The sequence below is a fragment of the Loxodonta africana genome, chromosome 1 (genome assembly GCF_030014295.1).
Source record: "Loxodonta africana isolate mLoxAfr1 chromosome 1, mLoxAfr1.hap2, whole genome shotgun sequence".
In the NCBI taxonomy this organism is placed as follows: domain Eukaryota; kingdom Metazoa; phylum Chordata; class Mammalia; order Proboscidea; family Elephantidae; genus Loxodonta; species Loxodonta africana.
Window position 1 is genome coordinate 69,326,689 of NC_087342.1, and position 20,371 is coordinate 69,347,059.

Here is a 20,371-nt window from a genome sequence, read left to right on the forward strand (position 1 = left end):
GATGAGAACAAGTCCCAGGAAGACACCTGACCTGCAGGCCTAGAAAGAATTCAATGTACTCAGCAAGTAGTAAGATCAAACATCTAAAATACCAAAGAGCAAGAGGAAGTAGGGCACCAAGCACCCTTTCATTCCACTGCGTCCCTGCATCCCTAAAAGGAGCTAGGGTGCTTTGTTTGTATCGTTTTTTTTTTTTTTTAAAAAAAAAAAAAGGAAAGGAAAGAAAACCAGTTACAGGTTTTGGCAGGTTGAACAACCTAAGAGGTTGCCCCGTTTGGGAAGTATTCTCAGCCACCTTTCCCAAGGGCTCTTCTTTTTCCCTTCACACAGGTAGAGAAACACGTGAGTGACGCAGTTTCCAAAGGGGCCACCATTGAGACAGGCGGCAGGCGACATCAATTTGGAAAAAATTTCTTTGAGCCCACCCTGCTCAGCAACGTCACCCGGGACATGCTTTGCTCTCATGAGGAGACTTTTGGGCCTCTGGCACCCGTTATCAAGTAAGATCACCCAGTCTGTGGGAAGCCAGGAGGTAGACTAGAAAAGAAAAAGGAAACCTAGGAGAGACTCAGTTCTTTGTGCTGTTTTGAAGGGCTGGGGTGAGGCATAGGGAAGGAGGGGCTGGAGAGGGAGAGAATTATGTTACATCCATTCAAGAGCTGAGTTCAGTTTATAACTTTTTTTTTTATTGCTTATTTAGACTACAAAATTACCAGATTTTCTACTCATTCTTGCTTTCCACCAAATTCATTTCTCTTCCTCATGGAGTACACCCTGAAAGCATTCTTTCAAGGGAGCCTGGGATGTTAGCGTTCCGAGAGCTTATGTACCTGAGATTATTCTTTATTTCACGTTCACAAGTAAATAATTTTCCTAGATAAAATTCTAGGTGCAGCACTTTGGAATGATCACTGTTGTTGTCACTGAGAAATCGGATGCCTGGTTCTTTCTCCTTTGTAAGGGGTCTACTCTTTGTCTTTGGAAACTTTTAGAGTTTCTCTTGATCTTCAATGTTCTTAAATTTCACTGTAATTTTCTGGTGTGACGCTCTGGGCTTTCTCAGCCTGAGCTCCTTGTATTTCTTTAATACCTAAGTTTGAGGCGTTAGTGGTTCAGTGGTAGAATTCACACCTTCCGTGCAGGGGACCCTGTTTTGATTCCTGATCAATGCACCTCAACAAACCCACCACCCGTCTGTCCTTGGAGGCTTGCGTGTTGCTATGATGCTGAAGAGGCTTTAGCAGAGCTTCTAGACTAAGATGGATTAGGAAGAAAGGCCTGGCAATCTACTTCCAAAAAGCAGCTGATGAAAACCCTATAGGTCACAATGGTTGAATCCCTAACCTATCATGCATGAGGTTGCTGTGTGTCAGGGGCTGGCTCAACAACGCCCAACAACAAAAACAACAGTATTTAAAGTATTTAGCCTTTGGCAAGTCTTGGATATTATTTCTCCATATATTTTTCTTCCCTCCATTTATCCTTTTCCAGCCTTTAAAGTGATACTCTTCTGCCTTTCTTCAGTCTTGTCTTGTTCATTCCATCTCTATCTGTTCCTCATGCCATCTGGGAGACTCCTTCCCCTCCATCTGCCAAATTATTAATTCATTCTTCAGATGTACCCATTGTGCTGCCCAACCCACCCACTGAGTTCTTTATCTCAATGATTATCTTTTTCATTCTTGGTATCTTGGGTTGGTTCTTCTCCACAACTGATTCTTTCTGTTTCATTATCCTCCCTTATTTTGCTGGGGATATGTATTATCCTTTTCTTACATTTTATTTTAGATGGCTGTTCCCAAGCTTTTAATACCCCATACACTACTCACTAAAGTAGGATGTAGAATATTTTCTTTATGACCTATGTTATGCCAATTGACCTAGATATTGCCTGAAACAATGGTCCCCAGCCGTCAGCCCCAGTAACTCAATCCCTCAAGGTGTTTGGATGTGTCTAGGAAGCTTCTATGACTCTGGCTTGGTCAAATTATGGTGACTTCACCTATATTTTGTGTTGTCTTTCCCTTCACCAAAGTTAACACTTGTCTATTATCTAGTTAGTGATTTCTCCTTCCCAGCCTTCTCCTCCCTCGTAACCAGGACAGATTTTTTTTTTCCGTGTATGTCATGGATTGAATTATGTCCCCTAAAAAATGTGTGTATCAGATTTGGCTGGGTTGTGATTCCCAGTATTGTGTGTTTGTCCTCCATTTTGTGATTGTAATTTTATGTCAAAGAGGATTAGGGTGGGATTGTAACACCCTTACTAAGGTCACATCCCTGATCCAATGTAAAGGGAGGTTCCCTGGGGTTTGTCCTGCACCACCTTTTATTTTACAAGAGATGAAAGGGAAGCAAGCAGAGAGTGGGGGACCTCATACTACCAAGAAAGCAGTGCCGGGAGCAGAGCGCATCCCTGTGCTAAGCAGCTCCTAGTTGGGCGGGGAGCGGGGGGGAGAAGATTGATAAGAAGGCCAATGGAGAGAGAAAGCCTTCTGCTGGAGCTGATACCCTGAATTTGGACTTTTAGCCTACTTTACTGTGGGGAAATAAGCTTCTCTTTGTTAAAGCCATTCACTTGTGGTATTTCTGTTATAGCAGCACTAGAAGACTAAGACAGTGTGTAAACCTTTTCTTGTTTTTTTTATAATAGTGGTCTTATACAGTATTTATCGTCTTGTGATTGACTTATTTCGCTCAGCATAATGCCCTCCCAATTCATCCATGTTGTGAGATGTTTCACAGATTCATCATTGTTCTTTATCCTTGTGTAGTATTCCATTGTGTGTATGTACCATAGTTTGTTTATCCATGCATCTGTTGATGGGCACTTAGGTTGTTTCCATCTTTTTTGCTATTGTGAATAATGCTGCAATGCACGTGAGTGTGCATATGTCTATTCGTGTGATGGTTCTTACTTCTCTAGGATATATTTCTAGGAGTGGAATTGCTGATCATATGCTATTCCTATTTCTAGCTCTTTGAGGAGGCACCATATCGTTTTCCATAGTGTTTGTACCATTTTACACCCCCACCAGCAGTGAATGAGAGTTCCTATCTCCCTGCAGTTTCTTCAGCATTTATTTCCTATTTTTTAGGGCCAGTAATGTCAAGGTGAGATGGTATCTCGTTGTAGTTTGGATTTGCATTTCTCCAATGTCTAATGATCGAGAGTATTTCCTTGTAAGTCTGTTACCAACCTGAACATCTTTTTTGGTGAAGTGTCTGCTCATATCCTTTGTCCATTTTTTAACTGGATTATTTGTCTTTTTTGTTGAGTTGTTGAAGTTGTCTATAGATTAGAGATTAGATTTTTGTTGAATATACCATAAAAAAAAAAAAGAGTTTTTTTCCCAGTCTGTAGGTTCTGTTTTTACTCTTTTTGTGTAGTCTTTTTGATGAATATAAGTGTTTAATTTTTAGGAGCTCCCAGTTACCTAGTTTATCTTCTGGCATTTGTTCATTTTTAGTTATGGTTTGCAGTCTCTTTATGCCCTATATTAGGGCCCCTAGCATTGTCCCTATTTTTTTCTTCCATGATCTTTATTGTTTTAGGTTTTATATTTAGGTCTTTAATCCATTTTGAGATAGTTTTTGTGTATGATGTGAGATACGGGCCCTGTTTCATTTTTTTTTACACGTGGGCATCCGGTTATGCCAACACCATTTGTTAAAGAGACTGTTTCTTCCCCGTTTAGTGCACTTTGGGCATTTGTCAAAGATCAGGTGCCCATAGCTGGATCGATTTATGTCTGGCTTCTCCATTCTGTTCCATTGGTCTATGTGTCTGTCATTGTACCAGTAATAGGCTATTTTGACTACTGCAGCTATATAGTAGATTCTGAGATCAGGTACAGTGAGGTCTCCTACTTTGTTCTTTTTCATTAATAATGCTTTGCTTATTCAGAACCTCTTTCCATATAAAGTTGGTCATTAGTTTTTCTATTTCATTAAAGATTGCTGTTGGTATTTGGATCAGGATTGCATTATATCTGTAGATCACTTTGGGTAGAATTGACATTTCCACAATTTTGAGTCTTCCTATCCATGAGCATGGTATGTTTTTCCATTTATGTAGGCTTCTTTTGGTCAGAAATCTTTCTTGTTACATACTTTGCCAGCTTCGTTATCATCTTGACAGTGAAGTTTATACCTTATTCCACCATTAGGCGAATGGACCACTTGAAGAACTTTCACCTTCTTTGTTTTAATAAAAAAATTTCACCTAGCATGTAAACTTCACATTTTCACAGGAAACTGGAAGGATGCCGTGGTTAAGAATGCAGGCTTTGGAGTTGAACAGCGTGCAGATTCGGTCTCGTAAGAGCTGCATACCCTTGGACAAGTTAACTTCTCTGAGCCTCAGTTTCCTCTTATAGGAAAGGGATAAAAACTAGTAGCTACCTACAGGGTGGTGGTGGTGGTGGTTGTTAGCAGTCACTGAGTCTGCTCTAACTCATGGCAACCCCATGCAGTACAGAACAAAAGGTTGCCTGGTCCAGCACCATCTTTATTTTCATTTGTTTGTTTGAGTGCATTGTTGCAGCTTCTGTGTATTTTGAGTGCCTTCAACCTAGGGGGCTCATCTTCCAGCACTATATCGGAAAATGTTCTGATCTGTAAGGTTTTCATTGGCTAATCTTTGGAAGTAGATTACTACCACCCATCTGTCAGTTTGTTGTACTGTGGTGGCTTGAGTGTCACTGTGACACTAGAAGCTCTGCCAACAGTATTTTAAATACCAGCGGGGTTACCCATGATGGACAGGTTTCAGAGAAGCCTCCAGACAAAGACAGACTAGGAAAAAAAGGCAGGCCTGTTGATCTACTTCTGAAAATTAGCCAATGAAAACCCTCACAGGGTAGTAATAAGGATTAAATGAAATAATGTACATGAAGCCATCAGCACCTTGCCTGATATCATTATGGTGGTTACTGCTATTATGTAAGTAAGAGGTTAGAATGAGAAGAGGGCACTACTGTTCCTAGCAGACTCTGGTCTCACTACACCTCTCCTGGTACTACACGGTAGCTAGGATGTACCCCCGGAAAGAGAAAGTCCTCAACGATCACAACTGATGATGTGATTACTGTAGTTTTGAGGGACAGATGGGGAGTGAGGACATTGACAATGCCCTATTTTTCTGTCCTCCAGCAGATAAAGTAACTCACTAGCTATGAATGGAGAGACAACGCTTGGAGGGTGTCTTAGCCTTGGTTCTCTAGAGGAGCAAAGTCAGTGAAGCGTATATGTAAATATAGAGAGAGATTTATTTCAAGGAAATAGCTCACATGATTGTGGAGGCTAACAAGTCCCAAATCTGTGGGTCAGCCTCGAGGCTTCTCCTGACTCACGTGGTTGCACGGGCTGACAAACCCAAAATCTGCAGGTCTGGCAGCGAGCTGCTAGCTCATTGGGTTACGGGAGCTGGTGAATCCAAAATCTGCAGGTCAAGGCAGGCTGAAGGCTTGTCACATCCTAAGAACCAGAGGTCAGAGGATGACGAGATGAATGCAGGATCTAGAGAGCTTTGCCAGCACATGCATATATATTGGATGCAGGCCACACCCCCAAGGAAACTCCCCTTTCAACTTCGGTCGCTCACATCGGATCACAAAATGGAGGATGATTACATAATGTCTGCCAAACCACACTGAGAACCATGGCCTAGCCAAGTTGACACATGACATTAACCATCACAGTGGGACATCCTCTGAACTTTACAAGGAATTCCCTTGGGGTCTCCTTTCCATGGCTTAAACAGGAGGGAAGTGTGGTATTCTTTCACCCAAAGCTTTCTCCTTCTCGTCCAGTCTGCCCCTTACATTGACAGGGCCACAGGGCAGCCAGCTCTGCCCTGTTGTCCTCTGTAAGCGCTGCAGGGAAGTGGCTGGCTCCATCTGCTGGTAGGTCTCTGAATTTAGAAATTAGAGTACTGAATTGGAGTACAATTCTGGAGCAGCAGAGAAATACGGTTCAATATCTTAGTCCAGGAATAAAATAATAAAGCTGGAAAAGACCACATAGGGCTTTGGTGCACCCCTTCATTTCAGAGAGGAACAAACAGACCCCAAGGACCAGCACCATATTAAGTGATGGTAAGTGGTAGAGCTGGCATTAGAACCTAGGCCCGACTTCCTTTAAAGGAACTTCTTTCCAACACTTCATGGTTGATTTTAAAGTAGTTGCTATGGTTACGTAGTCTTAGTAGGGAGAAAGAGTGGCAATCCTTTTTTAAGGCATTTTGTGTAATACTCTAGTATGTGACAGTTCCCTGCGGGTTGGTCTGTTTTTCTCTTGTTCTATTAGAAGAGAAAGAAAGGAGCCCTGGTGGTGCAGATGGTTAAGCATTTGGCTGCTAATCAAAACGTTGGTGGTTTGAACCCACACAGTGGCTCCATGAGAGAAAAACCTGGTGATCTGCTTCTGTAAAGGTTATAGCCAAGAAAACCCTATGGAGTCACAAGGGTTGGCACCTAACAATAATAAATTAGAAGAGATGAAGCTGATATGCTTTTAGTGTGCCAGCCATGACTGCTGAGTCATCACAGTGAATGATGCTGTTTTCTTCCCCATGCCCTTGGATCTATTTGCAAAACTGTGATTCCACCCTTGCCATGATTTAGGGAATGAATCAGGAGAAAAGAAGCTTTTTTTTTTTTCACTCTTCCCCTTACAGATTTTGCTTATGACCCCTCTTAACTTTGGCAGGTTCGACACAGAGGAGGAGGCTGTAGCAATTGCTAACGCAGCTGATGTTGGGTTAGCAGGTAGGTGTTTTCCTCTGTTCAGTAGCCATGATAATCATTTTCTTAAATGAGTACTGGAGTTTGCCCTTTAAATATTCCCCTGGAATTTTTTTTTTTTTTTTTTTTTTGTGGGGAAGGAGTAGTGGGGGAAGTGAAATACAGAAGGGATCCCTGAGTGGTTTCAATTTGTATTTGCCTAATAACTAATGGGAGCCCTGGTGGCGTTAGTGGTTAAGAGCTGCAGAGGCTAACCAAAAGGTTGGCAGTTCAAATCCACTAGCTGCTCCTTGGAAACCCTGTGGGACAGTTCTACTCTGTTCTGTAGGGTCACCGTGAGTTGGAATCGACTCAACAGCAACAGTTTATTTGTTTTTTGGAGTAACTAATGGCACTGACCATTTTTTCATGTGCTTTTTGGCCATTTGTATTGACATGATGTCTTCAATAGATATTCTTCATGCTGTATGTGTCCCTTTATCCCTACAACAGGTTATTTTTACTCGCAAGACCCAGCCCAGATCTGGCGAGTGGCAGAGCAGCTGGAAGTTGGCATGGTTGGAGTTAACGAAGGATTGATTTCTACCGTGGAGTGCCCTTTTGGGGGGGTGAAGCAATCTGGCCTTGGACGAGAAGGGTCAAAGTATGGCATTGATGAGTATTTAGAACTCAAATATGTGTGCTATGGAGGCTTATAGGATCCTTCCATTCTCTAAAGTATACCAGTAAAAAAGGAAACTTACCTACGTAAGTGGGGACATGCCATCCATTATTTTAAATAAACCGACAGGGTCTTCCTAGGTTAGCTGATTGTATGGATGTTTTACATTCATCCGGTCCTCGTAATCTCAAACAGATGCACATCACCCAACTAGGGACCAATATGTACTATGTGGTAGTGGCCACAGACTCCAGGAGAGCCAGCATTGAGTTTATAGAGTGAAGTCCTGGGTCCGCCCATAGCCCCTTCTTGCTCTAGAGCAGGGCTCAGCATGAGGCAGGCAGCCCCTTCAGCCCTGTCACAAAGGCTTGGTTACTGACTTTGCGATGACACAACCACCTCTCGTGGTTCTGGAGCATGGACCCAGAGGGCAGTGTGGCAGAGCCTGAGTATGACCAGTGGCCTGGTCAGGGGGCACAATATCCCCTTCTTTCCCTGGCAGTCAGCCAGCTCAGCCCTAAAGACTCATTGTGTGTCCTGGGTTGTAACACTGAAGGTTGAATTAATCGATTTTTTTTTTTTGCTGGATGAAATTTTTTTTTTTTTTTGTGGTAGAAGCATATGTAGCAAAACGTGCCATTTCAACATTTTTTTTACATGTACGATTCAGTGACATTAATTATATTCACCCTGTTGTGGAACCACCACCACTATCTGTTGCCACATTTTTCCGTTGCTTGAATTAGCTGGTTTTTAAAGACTTCTGACATCGCACAGAATGGCCTGTGCTTCTCTGAAGAATGGAGGAGCACCTCTTCCTGGACCGCTTTGTCAATTGATGCTTTATCGTCCTGAATTTACTGCTTAAAGATTTTCATTTCTGTTCTGTTGCATTTCGTTTCCTTGAGGAAATGAGCCGAAGTGTTAGGGGGAAAGAATAGCAGAGGCAGCCTGTTAGGATGGAAGGGCCATAGTTGCTAGGCCTGGGTCCTTTATTGAGCAGCTCTGTTACCTTGGACATACCCTTCAACATGCCTCCTGGCCGTGCTGTGAGCCTAAGAGAAAGTGAAATTGCTTTATAAAAAAATGAAAATGCAGTGTAAGTTATCATTAGGAGCACCCCAGCCCCCTTGTGCATCGAGCAGTGGCAGTGACTTGGCCCAGGTGAGACCACCTGGCCACCCACCTGAGCCTGACTAAGTGGTTGTTGCGTGCAGCCTGTACTTTCTGTCCTCACACAGGGCTGCTCCTTCACCTCCAAAAAAGCAAAAGCACCACGGTAATGTCAAGAGGGGGAAGAATTTCCATAATGGCCTGTTCCTCTGCAGCATGAACTTCAGGTACCTTTTACTTAAGAAGGAAATGCTGGTGGCATAGTGGTTAAGAGCTATGGCTGCTAACCAAAGGGTCAGCAGTATGAATCCACCAGGTGCTCCTTGGAAACTCTATGGGGCAGTTCTATTCTGACCTATAGGGTTGCTATAAGTCAGAATCGACTCAATGGCAATGGGTTTGGTTTTTTTGTTTTTTGTTTTTACCTAAGAAAGGAGCCCTGGTGGTGCTGTAGTGGTTAAAACCCTCAGCTGCTAACCAAAAAGTCTGCAGTTCGAACCCACCAGCCAGCCACTCTGCGGGAGAAAGATGTGACGGTCTGCTTCCATAAAGATTTACAGCCTCGGAAACCCAGTGGGGCAGCTCTATTCAGTCCTATAGGGTCGCTATGAGTCAGTGGGTTTGGTTTGGTTTTTACCTAAGAAGAGTTTTACAGTTATCGCAGAAAGCCCCCATGGCCTATGCTGCTTCTCACCCTGAAAGAACTCTGAGTAAGAAAATTGTGGACTTTCTGGGCACATCTAGTGGCTGCTCTCCCATCCGTCCTGACATACTGAGGAATAGGAATGAAAGCCGTCTTTGGCTGGAACTGCAAAGATGAAGCTCCTTCCCTTCCATGCTGTCTGCATGCAGGACCCACTGACATTCAGTGGACTTTCTGGGGGGTGGGTGGACAAGGAAAACATGAAAGAAAGTAGCGCTAGATGCTGTTACTCTGGAATCCCACCCAATACTTAGCTGTGGTTGAATAACTGAAGGGTCTGGAAAGTCCTTGTACACCTAGGAATGGCTGCCAATCCTGGAGCTGCTTCCCATTTGACCTGGGTCACACTAGCCATATCCCAAGGCCCGAAGGAAAAGAAGGGAGCTGAAATCAGCTTCTTAGTAACACTGCCCAAAAGTCCCTGGGTAGCACAAATGGTTTGCATTTGACTACTAACTGAAAGGTTGGCGGTTCAAACCCACCCACCAGCACTGTGAAACAAAGGACTAGCAATCTGCTTCCATAGAGATTACAGCCAAGAAAACCCTGTGGAGCGGTTCTACTCTGTAACACATGGGGTCGCTATGAGTCAGAATTGACTTGATGGCAATGGGAAACACTGCCCAAGCCCTGTCAAGAATCAAATACTCCGCATGGTGACAGTTTCTAGTCTTTATTTTGTATAGTTTTTAGAGGTTTCAGGTTTTATATAACATTCTAATTACTAATTACTCTGAGACTAAGGTGTGTTCATTTTTTTTTTCCATTAAGCATAAAAAGGCTCTAACATTGTTTTTAGAAGTCTGGATACTGATGGTGAAATATTTGAAGGAATACTTTCAAATAAACTTTTAACTTTGTAAGCCAGTGGATTCTTTGAAAGGGTGGCAAAGTATGAGTTTTCTTGTGTATTTGGCTCACTGGGAACATAAATTGAGGGCCAGTGACTCATTGTAATATTCTTAATTAATTTTGTCATTAAAATGAACATTTTTTTCTTATTTTTCAGTATGTGTTTATCGGCATATGTGTTTATCGGCAGTTCAGATCCACCAGGCGCTCCTTGGAAACCCTATGGGGCAGTTCTACTCTGTCCTGTAGGGTCGCTATGAGTCGGAATCGACTCGACGGCACTAGGTCTGGGTTGGGAACCATATGTGATGGATAGGATTTTTTTTTTTTTTAATACGCTTTACACCATGAAATAGGAAAGGACCAATAGATCAAGGGTCGGCAAACTGGCCCACAGGCCAAAACTGGACGGCCACCTGTTTTTGTACAATCCACAAACTAGGAATGGTTTCTGTATTTTCAAACGATTAGAGAAAAAAATCAAAAGAGTAATATTTCATGACACATGAAAATGATATGAAACTTAGATTTCAGTGTCTATACATAGTTTTATTGGAACACAGCCATGCCCATTCATTTATGATATATTGCTATGGCTGTTTTCACGGCAGAGTTGAGTGGTTGCGGCAGAGACAATCTGGCCTGCAAAACCTGAAACAGTCGCTATTTAGCTTGTTACAGAAAAAATGCACTGACCCCTGATCTAAACCAAGAGGGAGATATTGATCCTCCCACGTTTTTCACTGGCTGGGTAAAAGTACTTTTCTGGACATTGCTACAGTGAGTTCTCAGCAAGAACTTCCCAGCAGTTATCTCATAACCCAAGTGGAATTAGGCAGATTGTGACAAGAGTCCACTGGCCTTGAAAGAGACTATTTCATACACTTCCTCCATCTATGCAGGGATTCTCTCCTTCACAGAGCTGATGAGGATCTGAGATCTCTCATCAATTTTGAGTGGCTTTTAAATATGATTTTGTGTGAAGTGCTTTTTTCCTTTTTCCCTGTCTACCTTTATTCTTATGTGATGGCTCAGTGAAAATAAAGACCAGAAGCACAATGTAGACAAATCTATTTTATTGTTAGCGGACACTACTAACTTTAAATTGTGCCATGCGACAGCCTTCTCAGAAAGCTGGATACCAGTGTTTCAATGACTCATGCAGATATTTTTAGACAGTATTTTAATTCAATAATATTTATGCTATAATTTTTTTTATGCTGTAGTTTGTGGGATAAAACTTGGGAAAAAGCATAATGAAAAATGGATAATAAGCATTTTGCTTTTCAAACGTGTGCATAACTCATTTTTCCAGCTTTTAATAATTGTGTGTCTGTATCTGTGTCTTGTCAGCTGACAGAGTTGTGTGTGTATGTAATGAATAAATGTTGAATTAACTTGACAGAATATCCTATTTCTGCATCAAGGTTTCTGGTTGTAGCTTTTTTTCTTGTCAGTTCACCATTTGAGTTTTTATTGGATGTTATTAGAACAGTTCAGACGTGTATAAATTGTACTCCCTCCCCAGAGAGTGTCTCGGGGCAGGGACCTTGCGTGTGAAATTTTGTACCCCAGCATGCAGAGGGGGGTCTGCCCTGTGGTTGGAACTTGTGTCACTTTCCTACAGGTGCTGTAAGAATGTAGCACAAAGTGAGTGGCTTAAACCAACAGGAATTTATTGTCTCCCAGTTCTGGAGGCCAGAAGTCCAGTCTCAGGGCGTCAGTAGGGCTGTCTTAGTTATCTAGAGCTGCTATAACAGAAATACTGCAAGCGGATGGCTTTAGCCATCAGAAATTTATTTTCTCTCAGTCTAGGAGGTGAGAAGTCCAAATTCAGGATGCCTACTCCAGGGGAAGGCTTTCTCTGTGTGTCAGCTCTGGGAGAAGGTCCTTATTATCAGTCTTCCCCTGGCCTAGGAGCTTCGGGTCCAAATGGTGCACTCCACTCTACTTGCTTGGTGATAATGAGGTCCCTCTCCTCCCTTCTGTCTTTTATATCTCAAAAGAGACTGACTCAAAATACAATGTAATCCTATCGATTGTGTCCTGCTTATTAACGCAACTGCCTTTAATGCTGTCTCATGAACATCACAGAGGTTAGGATTTACAACACATAGGAAAATCACATCAGGTCCCAAAATGATGGACAACCACACAATCCTGGAAATCGTGGCCTAGCCAAGTTGGTACACATTCTGAGGGACACAAGTCAGTCTGTAACTTCAGCCTGGGAAAACTTTAAAGGAAGAGTTTTATGCTAAATCTGAGGCTGTGGCTCAGTTATCTCAGAAGCCGTTTCTTTAAATTCCCTTAATAATGGAAAATCATCATTGTTGGAATTAAAAAGACTTGGTTCATTTACCTCAGAAAGCACAGTTTTGGTCTCTCAGTAAACCAATCCAGGCTCTTAAAGGGTTGAGGATGATCTAGGAAGCCATTAGTTTACAACAGCTTCACTCCCATTACCAGCATCTTTACCTCAGCAAGTGTTTGCCTCATCAAAGTTGTTAGCGGATTGGGTTAAATAGCTTGGAAAGGAGGAAACTTGTTCCTTGAGGAAGAAACATCTCCAAAAATGGATACATACTGTGTTATGGAGTGAATTGTGTCCCCCCAAAATATCTGTCAACTTGGCTAGGTCATGATTCCTTTGTATGATTGTCTGCCATTTTATCTTATGATGGGATTTCCCTATGTGTTGTAAATCTTAATATTACAATAAGATGGATTAGCGGCAGTTACATTGATGAGGTCTACAAGATTAGGGAGTGTCTTAAGCCAATCTCTCTTGAGATATAAAAGAGAGAAGCAAGCAGACAGATGTGGGGACCTCATACCACTAAGAAAGCAGCATAAGGAGCAGAGCACGTCCTTTGGACCTGAGGTTCCCGCACTGAGATGCTCCCAGACCAAGGGAAGACTGATGAGAAAGACATTCCTCCAGAGCCGACAGAGAGAGAAAGCCTTCCCCTGGAGCTGATGCTCTGAATTTGGACTTGTAGCCTACTAGACAGAGAATAAATTTCTCTTTGTTAAAGCCATTCACTTGCGGTATTTGTTATAGTACCACTAGATGACCAAGACAAGACATACTGTATGATTCAGTTTATATAAAACTCTAGAAATTTCAAGCCAATCTAGAATGACAGCAGATCAGTGATTGCCTGGGACACTCATACAAAAGGGCACAAGGAAACTTGGGGGTGATACATTTGTTCATTATCTTGATTGTCATGATGGCTCCACGAGCATACGCATAGGTCAAAACTTATCAAATTGCAACGTTTAACTATATGCAGTTTGTTGTATGTCAATTATACCTCAATATGCTGGTGGTTTTTTTTTTTTTTTTTAAGGCAACAAAGCCTCAGTTCCAAACCTTTCAGTCCAGTCCAGTAGCCCTTCCCAGTAAACCTCTGTTAGCTCCGTAACATGGCTCTGAGGTTTTAAGAGATCAATAAATAACACCCAAGACAGAAAATGATACTGGCACGGAGTGGGCTTCTTGGATCAAGTAGACACGTGAGACTATCTGGGCAGCTTCTGTCTGGAGGGGAGATGTGAAGGCCGAGCAGGACAGAAGCTGGCTGAATAGACACAGAAACACAGGGTGGAGGGAGGGAATGTGCTGTCTCATTAGGGGGAGAGCAACTAGGAGTATATAGCAAGGTGTATACGTTTTGTATGAGCGACTGACTTGATGTGTAAATTTTCACTTAAAGGACAATAAAAAAAAAAAAAAAACACTCAACTCTTCCAGAGTTTGGAGCTGAGAAATTGATGCAGGAGTCAGACAGATGGAATGCAAAAGGTCAGCTTTATTACTGATTAGAAGTTAATCAGGGGATGTGGCTTACTTAGATACACACTCCCCTGACTCTAATTTTCCTCCTGAAACTGTAAGCCTTTCCCAGTAGGGGGCAGACTCTGCCCATTCCTGGCAGGGAGGGAGCGGAATTTGCCTTCTTTGCAGCCTTGGTGACCCAGCGCCTAAGCGTTTGGCTGCTAACTGAAAGGTCAGTGGTTCGAATATACCAGTCGCTCTTCAGGAGAAAGATGTGGCAGTCTGCTTCCCTAAAGATTTACAGCCTTGGAAACCCTATGGGGCAGTCCTATTCTGTCCTGTAGGGTCTCTATGAGTCGGAATCAACTCCAAGGCAACCGGTTTGTTTTTTGTTGGCAGCCAGATTTAAACCCAGGAGCAGGAAGGCTGAGCTGAGCAAGGTAAGTTGCTCCCAAGCTCACCAATCAGGCAGCATCTTCCATTCATAGGGAGAAGGGAGTAAGGGGTGGGCGGAGTGGCCAGGGGTGCTACTCCAGGCTTCCAGAAATTTCTGTAAAGGGCCAGATAGGAAATATTTTAGGCTTTGTGGACAGTCTCAGTGGAATCTATTCATCTCTGCTATTGTAGGGCAAAAGCAATTATAGACAATGTGTGTATAAAAGATCGAGCAGGGCTGTAATTCCAATAAAACTTTTATTTATGGGCACTTAAATCTGAATTTTATGTAAGTTTTACAGGTCACAAAATAGTCTTGAATTTTTTCAACCATATGAAAATGTAAAAATCATTCTTAGCTCGTGGATGTTACAAAAACAGGCTGCCAGCCAGTTTGCTGAACCCTACTCAAGGAGGGAAGTGCATAAAGGAAAAAGTACCCACCTCATTACAGAAAAAACAGACACCTTAATTTCGATTAGCATATATATTTAATACTGTTATATTAGGAATGATCCCGTCAACACATGGAAATAATACATTAAAAAAAAATAAAACCAAGATTTAAACCAAAGTCCACAATAGCTTGGTCACACACACAAAAAGAATGGTACTTCCCCTCCTCCCTGCCCACAAAACTGGCATAGTTAACTTGTTAAGTGTTAAGTGTGCTGAATAGGTTACTCTGATTTTAAGGTTTTTCTTACCCACAAAATGAATCATGAACCATAAAAGCCTGACCCAAACTGCAAACGCCTGCCAGAAACTGCTCTACCAGTACCCATTGCCACCAGCGGCTGGTGGAGTCGAACTGTTGACTTTTTGGTTAGCAGCCAAGCTCTTAACCACTGTGCCACCAGGGCTCCGAAACTCTACAGCAATGTAAATTGCCAGAAGTAACTTGTTATCAATTGACCTGAGTAAAGGGGGGAAGGCAGGGTTCAGTCAGTCACATTAAGATTAGCCAGTGGTTGATTTCTATTCTTCTCTCTCCTCGTTATAAGCCTCATTGTACCTAGTTTCTTCTAGCCATTTGCTTTATCTGGAATCAAAATGGTCTCCCTATATGCATACAGAATAACTGCTCAGAATAAACCTTATGTTCAAATTTCAGTGTGTTTTGACAAGTGGTAATTCTCTTACCTCATTGCATATTTTTCTTCAGTTTCTTTAGTCGTAACTATGCTTAACCTCAATACTATGGGATCTAAACCAGTAACTGGGTCCCTACAAACACCCTCTCCCACAATTTAGGGCCCAACTTTTCTCCTTCTACCCAAAGCTCTTAAAAAACCCAAACGCATTGCCAACAAGTCAATTCCAACTCATAGGCTGTAATCTTTACTGGAGCAAACTGCCACATCTTTCTCCTCAGGGGCCATGGTGCGTTTGAACTGCTGTGCTGACCTTTCGGTTAGCACCTGAGCACTTAACCACTGTGCCACCAGGGCTCCTTCCCAAAGCTCTTAGAACCCTTTATCTTCCAAAGACCCTTAGTGATAAGAGGCACAAGACAAAGAATTCTGCCTGAGTCATTCCTCCTCATTATCTGGCCCTCTCAAGAGGACAGGGCCCATTTTCTGATCACTAATATGATGTTTACTTTTAATTCACCATAGATTCAAGAGCCTTCTGTGGTGAGAGGGCAGGTAGGCCAGGCTGACATGACCAGGGGCAGAGGAGGTGGAGAGGTAGAAGCTGCCCATTGCAAAGCCACAGGGAGGGGCAGCACAGGAGAGACTAGGGATGCTGTCTTCTGCTCTCTTAACACCCAAAAGGAATTCCTCTTAGTGCTAGAAACACAACTTCTAGGTGGTCTGAAAGTTCCACCAGAATTTACCCTCCAACAGTCAGAGCGGGGAGTTCTTTGTATAGTAGTAGGGGAAAAAATATAGACTTTGCAGTTAAAGAAATTTGCATCCAATTCCCAGACCCACCACTTACTGGCTGAGACCTTGGGCAAGTTACTTCACCTCTCTGGACCTTCAGATTGTTATCTGCAACCTGAGAATACTGTCGTAACATCTACTTTTCAAGGTCAATTGTAGGGATCGATGGAGTATGTAAAATGTGTATATTATATATAATACAAGCACTTAACAAATATTCACTCCCTTCTTCATCATTATATTCCACTGAGTTCACATTTGGGGTACTGCCCTCTATGCCAGAAATTTCCTGTTGTGCACAAAAATAACACTTATAATCTGGTCACTGGCTAAGGCAGATTTTAAATTCATGAATCTACATACAAAAAAGCATCACATTTTCCTTTAAACACAATAGAAAGTATCGAACACTAACTGGCTAGCTCTCCAGGAAGCATAGGCATAAGTCGAGAAAGTAAAAAAATAAAATTATATTCCTGTACTTATAATTTCTGCCATTTGCTGGTAAAATACAATAATTAAATACAAGATGGAACCATGAGGACAAATATTAAAGAAGATGACAAAAGCACATGACAGCCTAATTTTTTCCGACGGCCCCGGAGAAATATTTTCTCTGTCCCTCCTGCCCTGATGGTTTACGTGTCTTACGTTCTCCTCTTAATCAGCAGAGCAATCCTAGTTTGCCCCATGGGTTACAGAAGAGTTGTTCAACCAGAGACCCTTGATACCACAGCACTGGTTTTATCTGTGGTTGGCCGCACCTCTCATTCTAGTCTTCCCACAAAGAATGCCAAGTGCACCACCTAGGCCACTTTATGGGCTGATGGGGACCAACAACGAACCATTTAACAATAACATAGATTTACTCTGGCAATGCTTTGTGGTTGGTGATGGTTCAATTTTTTTTTCATATGTTTAAAAGAGGATTTATTTAGTAAACAATTATTTGAGAAGAAAAACATGAATAAATAAATATCTATTGTTAAACATATGGGGTGTATATGGCCAGTTATTATGGAAGGTACCTGTAGGGGCCGGAAGTTATCATTAGCATACCATCCTAATTAAGAGTGATCGTATTTCAGACTTACAGAACACAGAAAAGTTGCTGAATCCATATTCATATCTCTGGCAGTTCAAATGCATATCCTGTAGTACAGACTGAATAAATAACACGTCTTGTGTTCAATGTAAACTGAGCCAAGAGAAGCTTTAGTGTACTTTATTGTTTTTCTTGGAGAAAGAAAAGATAAAGAATGATAAAATGCTACATTCAACTTTCAGCCTACAAATCATTAAACCCCACCTCACTTTCTATTGGAGTCCCAAGGTAGGGCAAACAGTTCACCTGCTAGACTGCTAACCGAAAGGCTGGAAGGTCTAGTCCACCCAGAGATACCTTGGAAAAAAGCCCTGGTGATCTACTTCCAAAAAGCCAGCCACTGAAAACCCTGTGGAGCACAGTTCTCTGATACATGGGGTTGCCATAAGTTGAAGTGTACTCCACGCCAAGTGGGTTTTTACCCCCTTTCTATTGCTTCTGTCCTTAGAATACAATTCTTACTTAGCCCTTGATCTTCAGAGAGAAAGCAGAGAAATGGCGGGAAAAAACAGGAGGGCTTTGCTATGTATGGCTGTCCTAACGAGCACAGAAAACTTGTTGCACAAACCACTCTGGCCATCTTCACAGAAGACTAACCATACCTTTTAGATAAGCCATTCTAATATCCACAGCCATCTGACTCTGCAGGTTCTACCAAAACCATGTTTGCAAAGTCATCCTTAAGGGAAGTCACAGACACAGAGAAATCAGCTCTCTCTTAATCTTTACTCAAGTTCTCCAACATTCTCCAACATTCAACGGATGTTACCCTTCATTTGAATGTGGGCAATATAATATTGTGCCAGCTATAAAAACACTCTCCCTGATTTATGACGTGTTCAAGTTAAGACAAATTGCAATTACGACCATCCTTTTTTGTTTTTTGGCTTATATAACATACGTGTAAATGGAGAAGCAGGAAGTGTCAATGTTGAAGCTGTAAATTTATATGTAATGTTTCTAACTCCCAAAAAGAAAGAAAGATTGCCTTTATAAAGATACTCATAGTAAAAGGCAATAATAATAATGAAAGCTAAAAAAAATTATTCAACTTAAGTCAGAACCCACTTATAAGTCATTGGAACAGAACCCTGTTGTAAGTCCGGGACTACCTGAATACCTTATGATTTATCCAGCCTTCATTCCTATTAACAAGCATTCCAGTTAAAAAAGCAATATTTGTTTCATTTTGTGTCTGGAAAACCCCAAGTAAACAGGTCTTTCAAAATACAAGGATGGAAATCTAGCCCCGTGAAAGGACGCTAATGTGCTATTCTAACGAGAGTTAGTTTTGTGTTTTAACTCCCATTGATGGCACCTGGAGTAAAGAATTCCTGTTGAGGTCCTTCCGGTTTAAGTCTACTACTCCATTATCTGTCCTTTGCGCAGTAGCTGAAGGAAGCTCCGTTTTGGACAGAGCCATTCATGGAGACCTTTGGATTCCCTCTTTCCATCTTTTCTCGGCTGAAGATTGTGTCCTGGTCACTGTCAAACTCAGACTCGGACACCATCAAGCTGGAGTTGTGTTCTGTGCTTCGGTGCTTAATACCTAAGGAGAGGCAGACAGAAGCATCTTGAGGGAAAGGCCATTTTTCGCTCTCAGCTGTTGGCCATGCTGGTGGCAGGGCACGTGAGGTGCATGAACACGCATTCTTTGCACCATCAAAGCAACCACCCACACAGCAGTGGTCTGGGCTGTGTACTGATTAATAACACTGCTCTGAGTCTTAGCTTTGACACTAGCTGTGTGACCCTGGGCAAGATACTTAATCTCTCTGGGCTTTCAGTTTCCTCATTAACTAAACTGAGGATAACAAAGCATGGTTTTATTTTGAGGATTAAGTAAAATAGTTCATGTAAAGCTCTTGGCCCAGCATTTAGCACATAAAGAGCCCTCCCTGGTGGTGCAGTGGTTGAGCTTGGCTGCTAACCAAAAGGTTGACAGTTCAATTTCACCAGGTGCTCCTTAGAAACCCTATGGAGCAGTTCTATTCTGTCCTATAGGGTTGTTATGAGTTGGAATCCACTCGACCGCCATGGGTTTGGTTTTTTGGTTTAAGCACTCAACAGGTCCCTAGGTGGTGCAAATGGTTTGCACACAATTACTAATCTAACGGTTGTCGGTTCAAATCCACTTGGCGGCACCTTGGAAAAAAAGCCTGGCAATCTGCTTCTGTAAAGATTATAACCATGGAAACCCTTTGCAGCAGTTCTACTCTGTAATACATGGGGTCACCATGAGTCAGAATTGAAAGCAACAGTTTTTATTTTTTTTAATTTAAGCACTCAATAAATGAAAGCTGTTGTGACTTTACTATTTGGTTCAATCAAATATTTTTATCTGTCAAAAGACAAGACAGAGCAGGTCTAAGATATGATCCCTGCTCTCAAAGGACTTAGAGTCTAGGAAAGGGCTAAAGACACTGGCTCATGAAAAGATGGCTCACAACAGGCAAAAAATTAAAAAAAAAAAACACATGAAAGATGAGATAACCACACATAGCTGTGGTTGGGGTTGTTTCAATAAAGTTTCGCAAAGGATGGAATTTAAAGAAAGGAGAACTTGGATGAGAGGAGCTGGCGCAGGGAGCGGGGGCTTGGAGAGTACAGAGGCATCCAGGAGTATTTGGAAAAAACCAGTCTCTGTTTGGAGAAAATGATTCATGTAAGAATAAATGAGAGGCTAGAGAGACAGAGTAGATCCTCAGAGCAAACTCATGAATGCGAGGTAGACCATGACATTTGAATTTTACCCTAAAAACAAAGGAAAGACACATGTACAGGATGGAAGGAAGAAAGAGAGGCCACTGGAGAGCTGTCTGCAGGGACACAGGCAGTGCATAGAGTGGGGAGAGCCCAGGCCCTGGAGCAGATGGCCTGGTCCAACCCACCTCTGGCACTTGCCACCTCTGTAACTTGGACAAGTTGCTAAACTTTCCTTTGTCTCAGTTTCCTCTTCTGTAAAATGGGAACAATCATAGGACATACCTCATAGAGTTGTTGGTAGGCTTAGAATGAGATGGAGAAAGTACTTAGAACAGAACCTGGTGTATATTAAACATTAAGTATCTGTTAACTATTAC

At 42.2% G+C, this 20,371-nt stretch overlaps 2 protein-coding genes across 3 annotated transcripts in view; one reads left to right on the plus strand and one right to left on the minus strand.

Moving 5' to 3' along the window:
- The window catches only part of ALDH5A1 (aldehyde dehydrogenase 5 family member A1), a 49,688-nt gene extending 31,516 nt beyond the window's left edge, over positions 1–18,172 (plus strand). The window contains exons 8-10 of the mRNA XM_023555696.2: positions 331–500; positions 6,712–6,770; positions 7,239–18,172. Coding sequence (XP_023411464.2) covers positions 331–500; positions 6,712–6,770; positions 7,239–7,444 — 435 coding nt within the window. The 3' untranslated portion in view covers positions 7,445–18,172. The remainder of the gene's footprint in view (positions 1–330; positions 501–6,711; positions 6,771–7,238) is intronic.
- Positions 17,086–20,371, minus strand: part of KIAA0319 (KIAA0319 ortholog) — an 86,072-nt gene continuing 82,786 nt past the window's right edge. For both annotated transcript variants that reach the window (XM_064281415.1, XM_064281410.1), the window contains exon 19: positions 17,086–18,837. In XM_064281415.1, the coding sequence (XP_064137485.1) occupies positions 18,659–18,837 (179 nt within the window). In that variant the 3' untranslated portion in view covers positions 17,086–18,658. The remainder of the gene's footprint in view (positions 18,838–20,371) is intronic.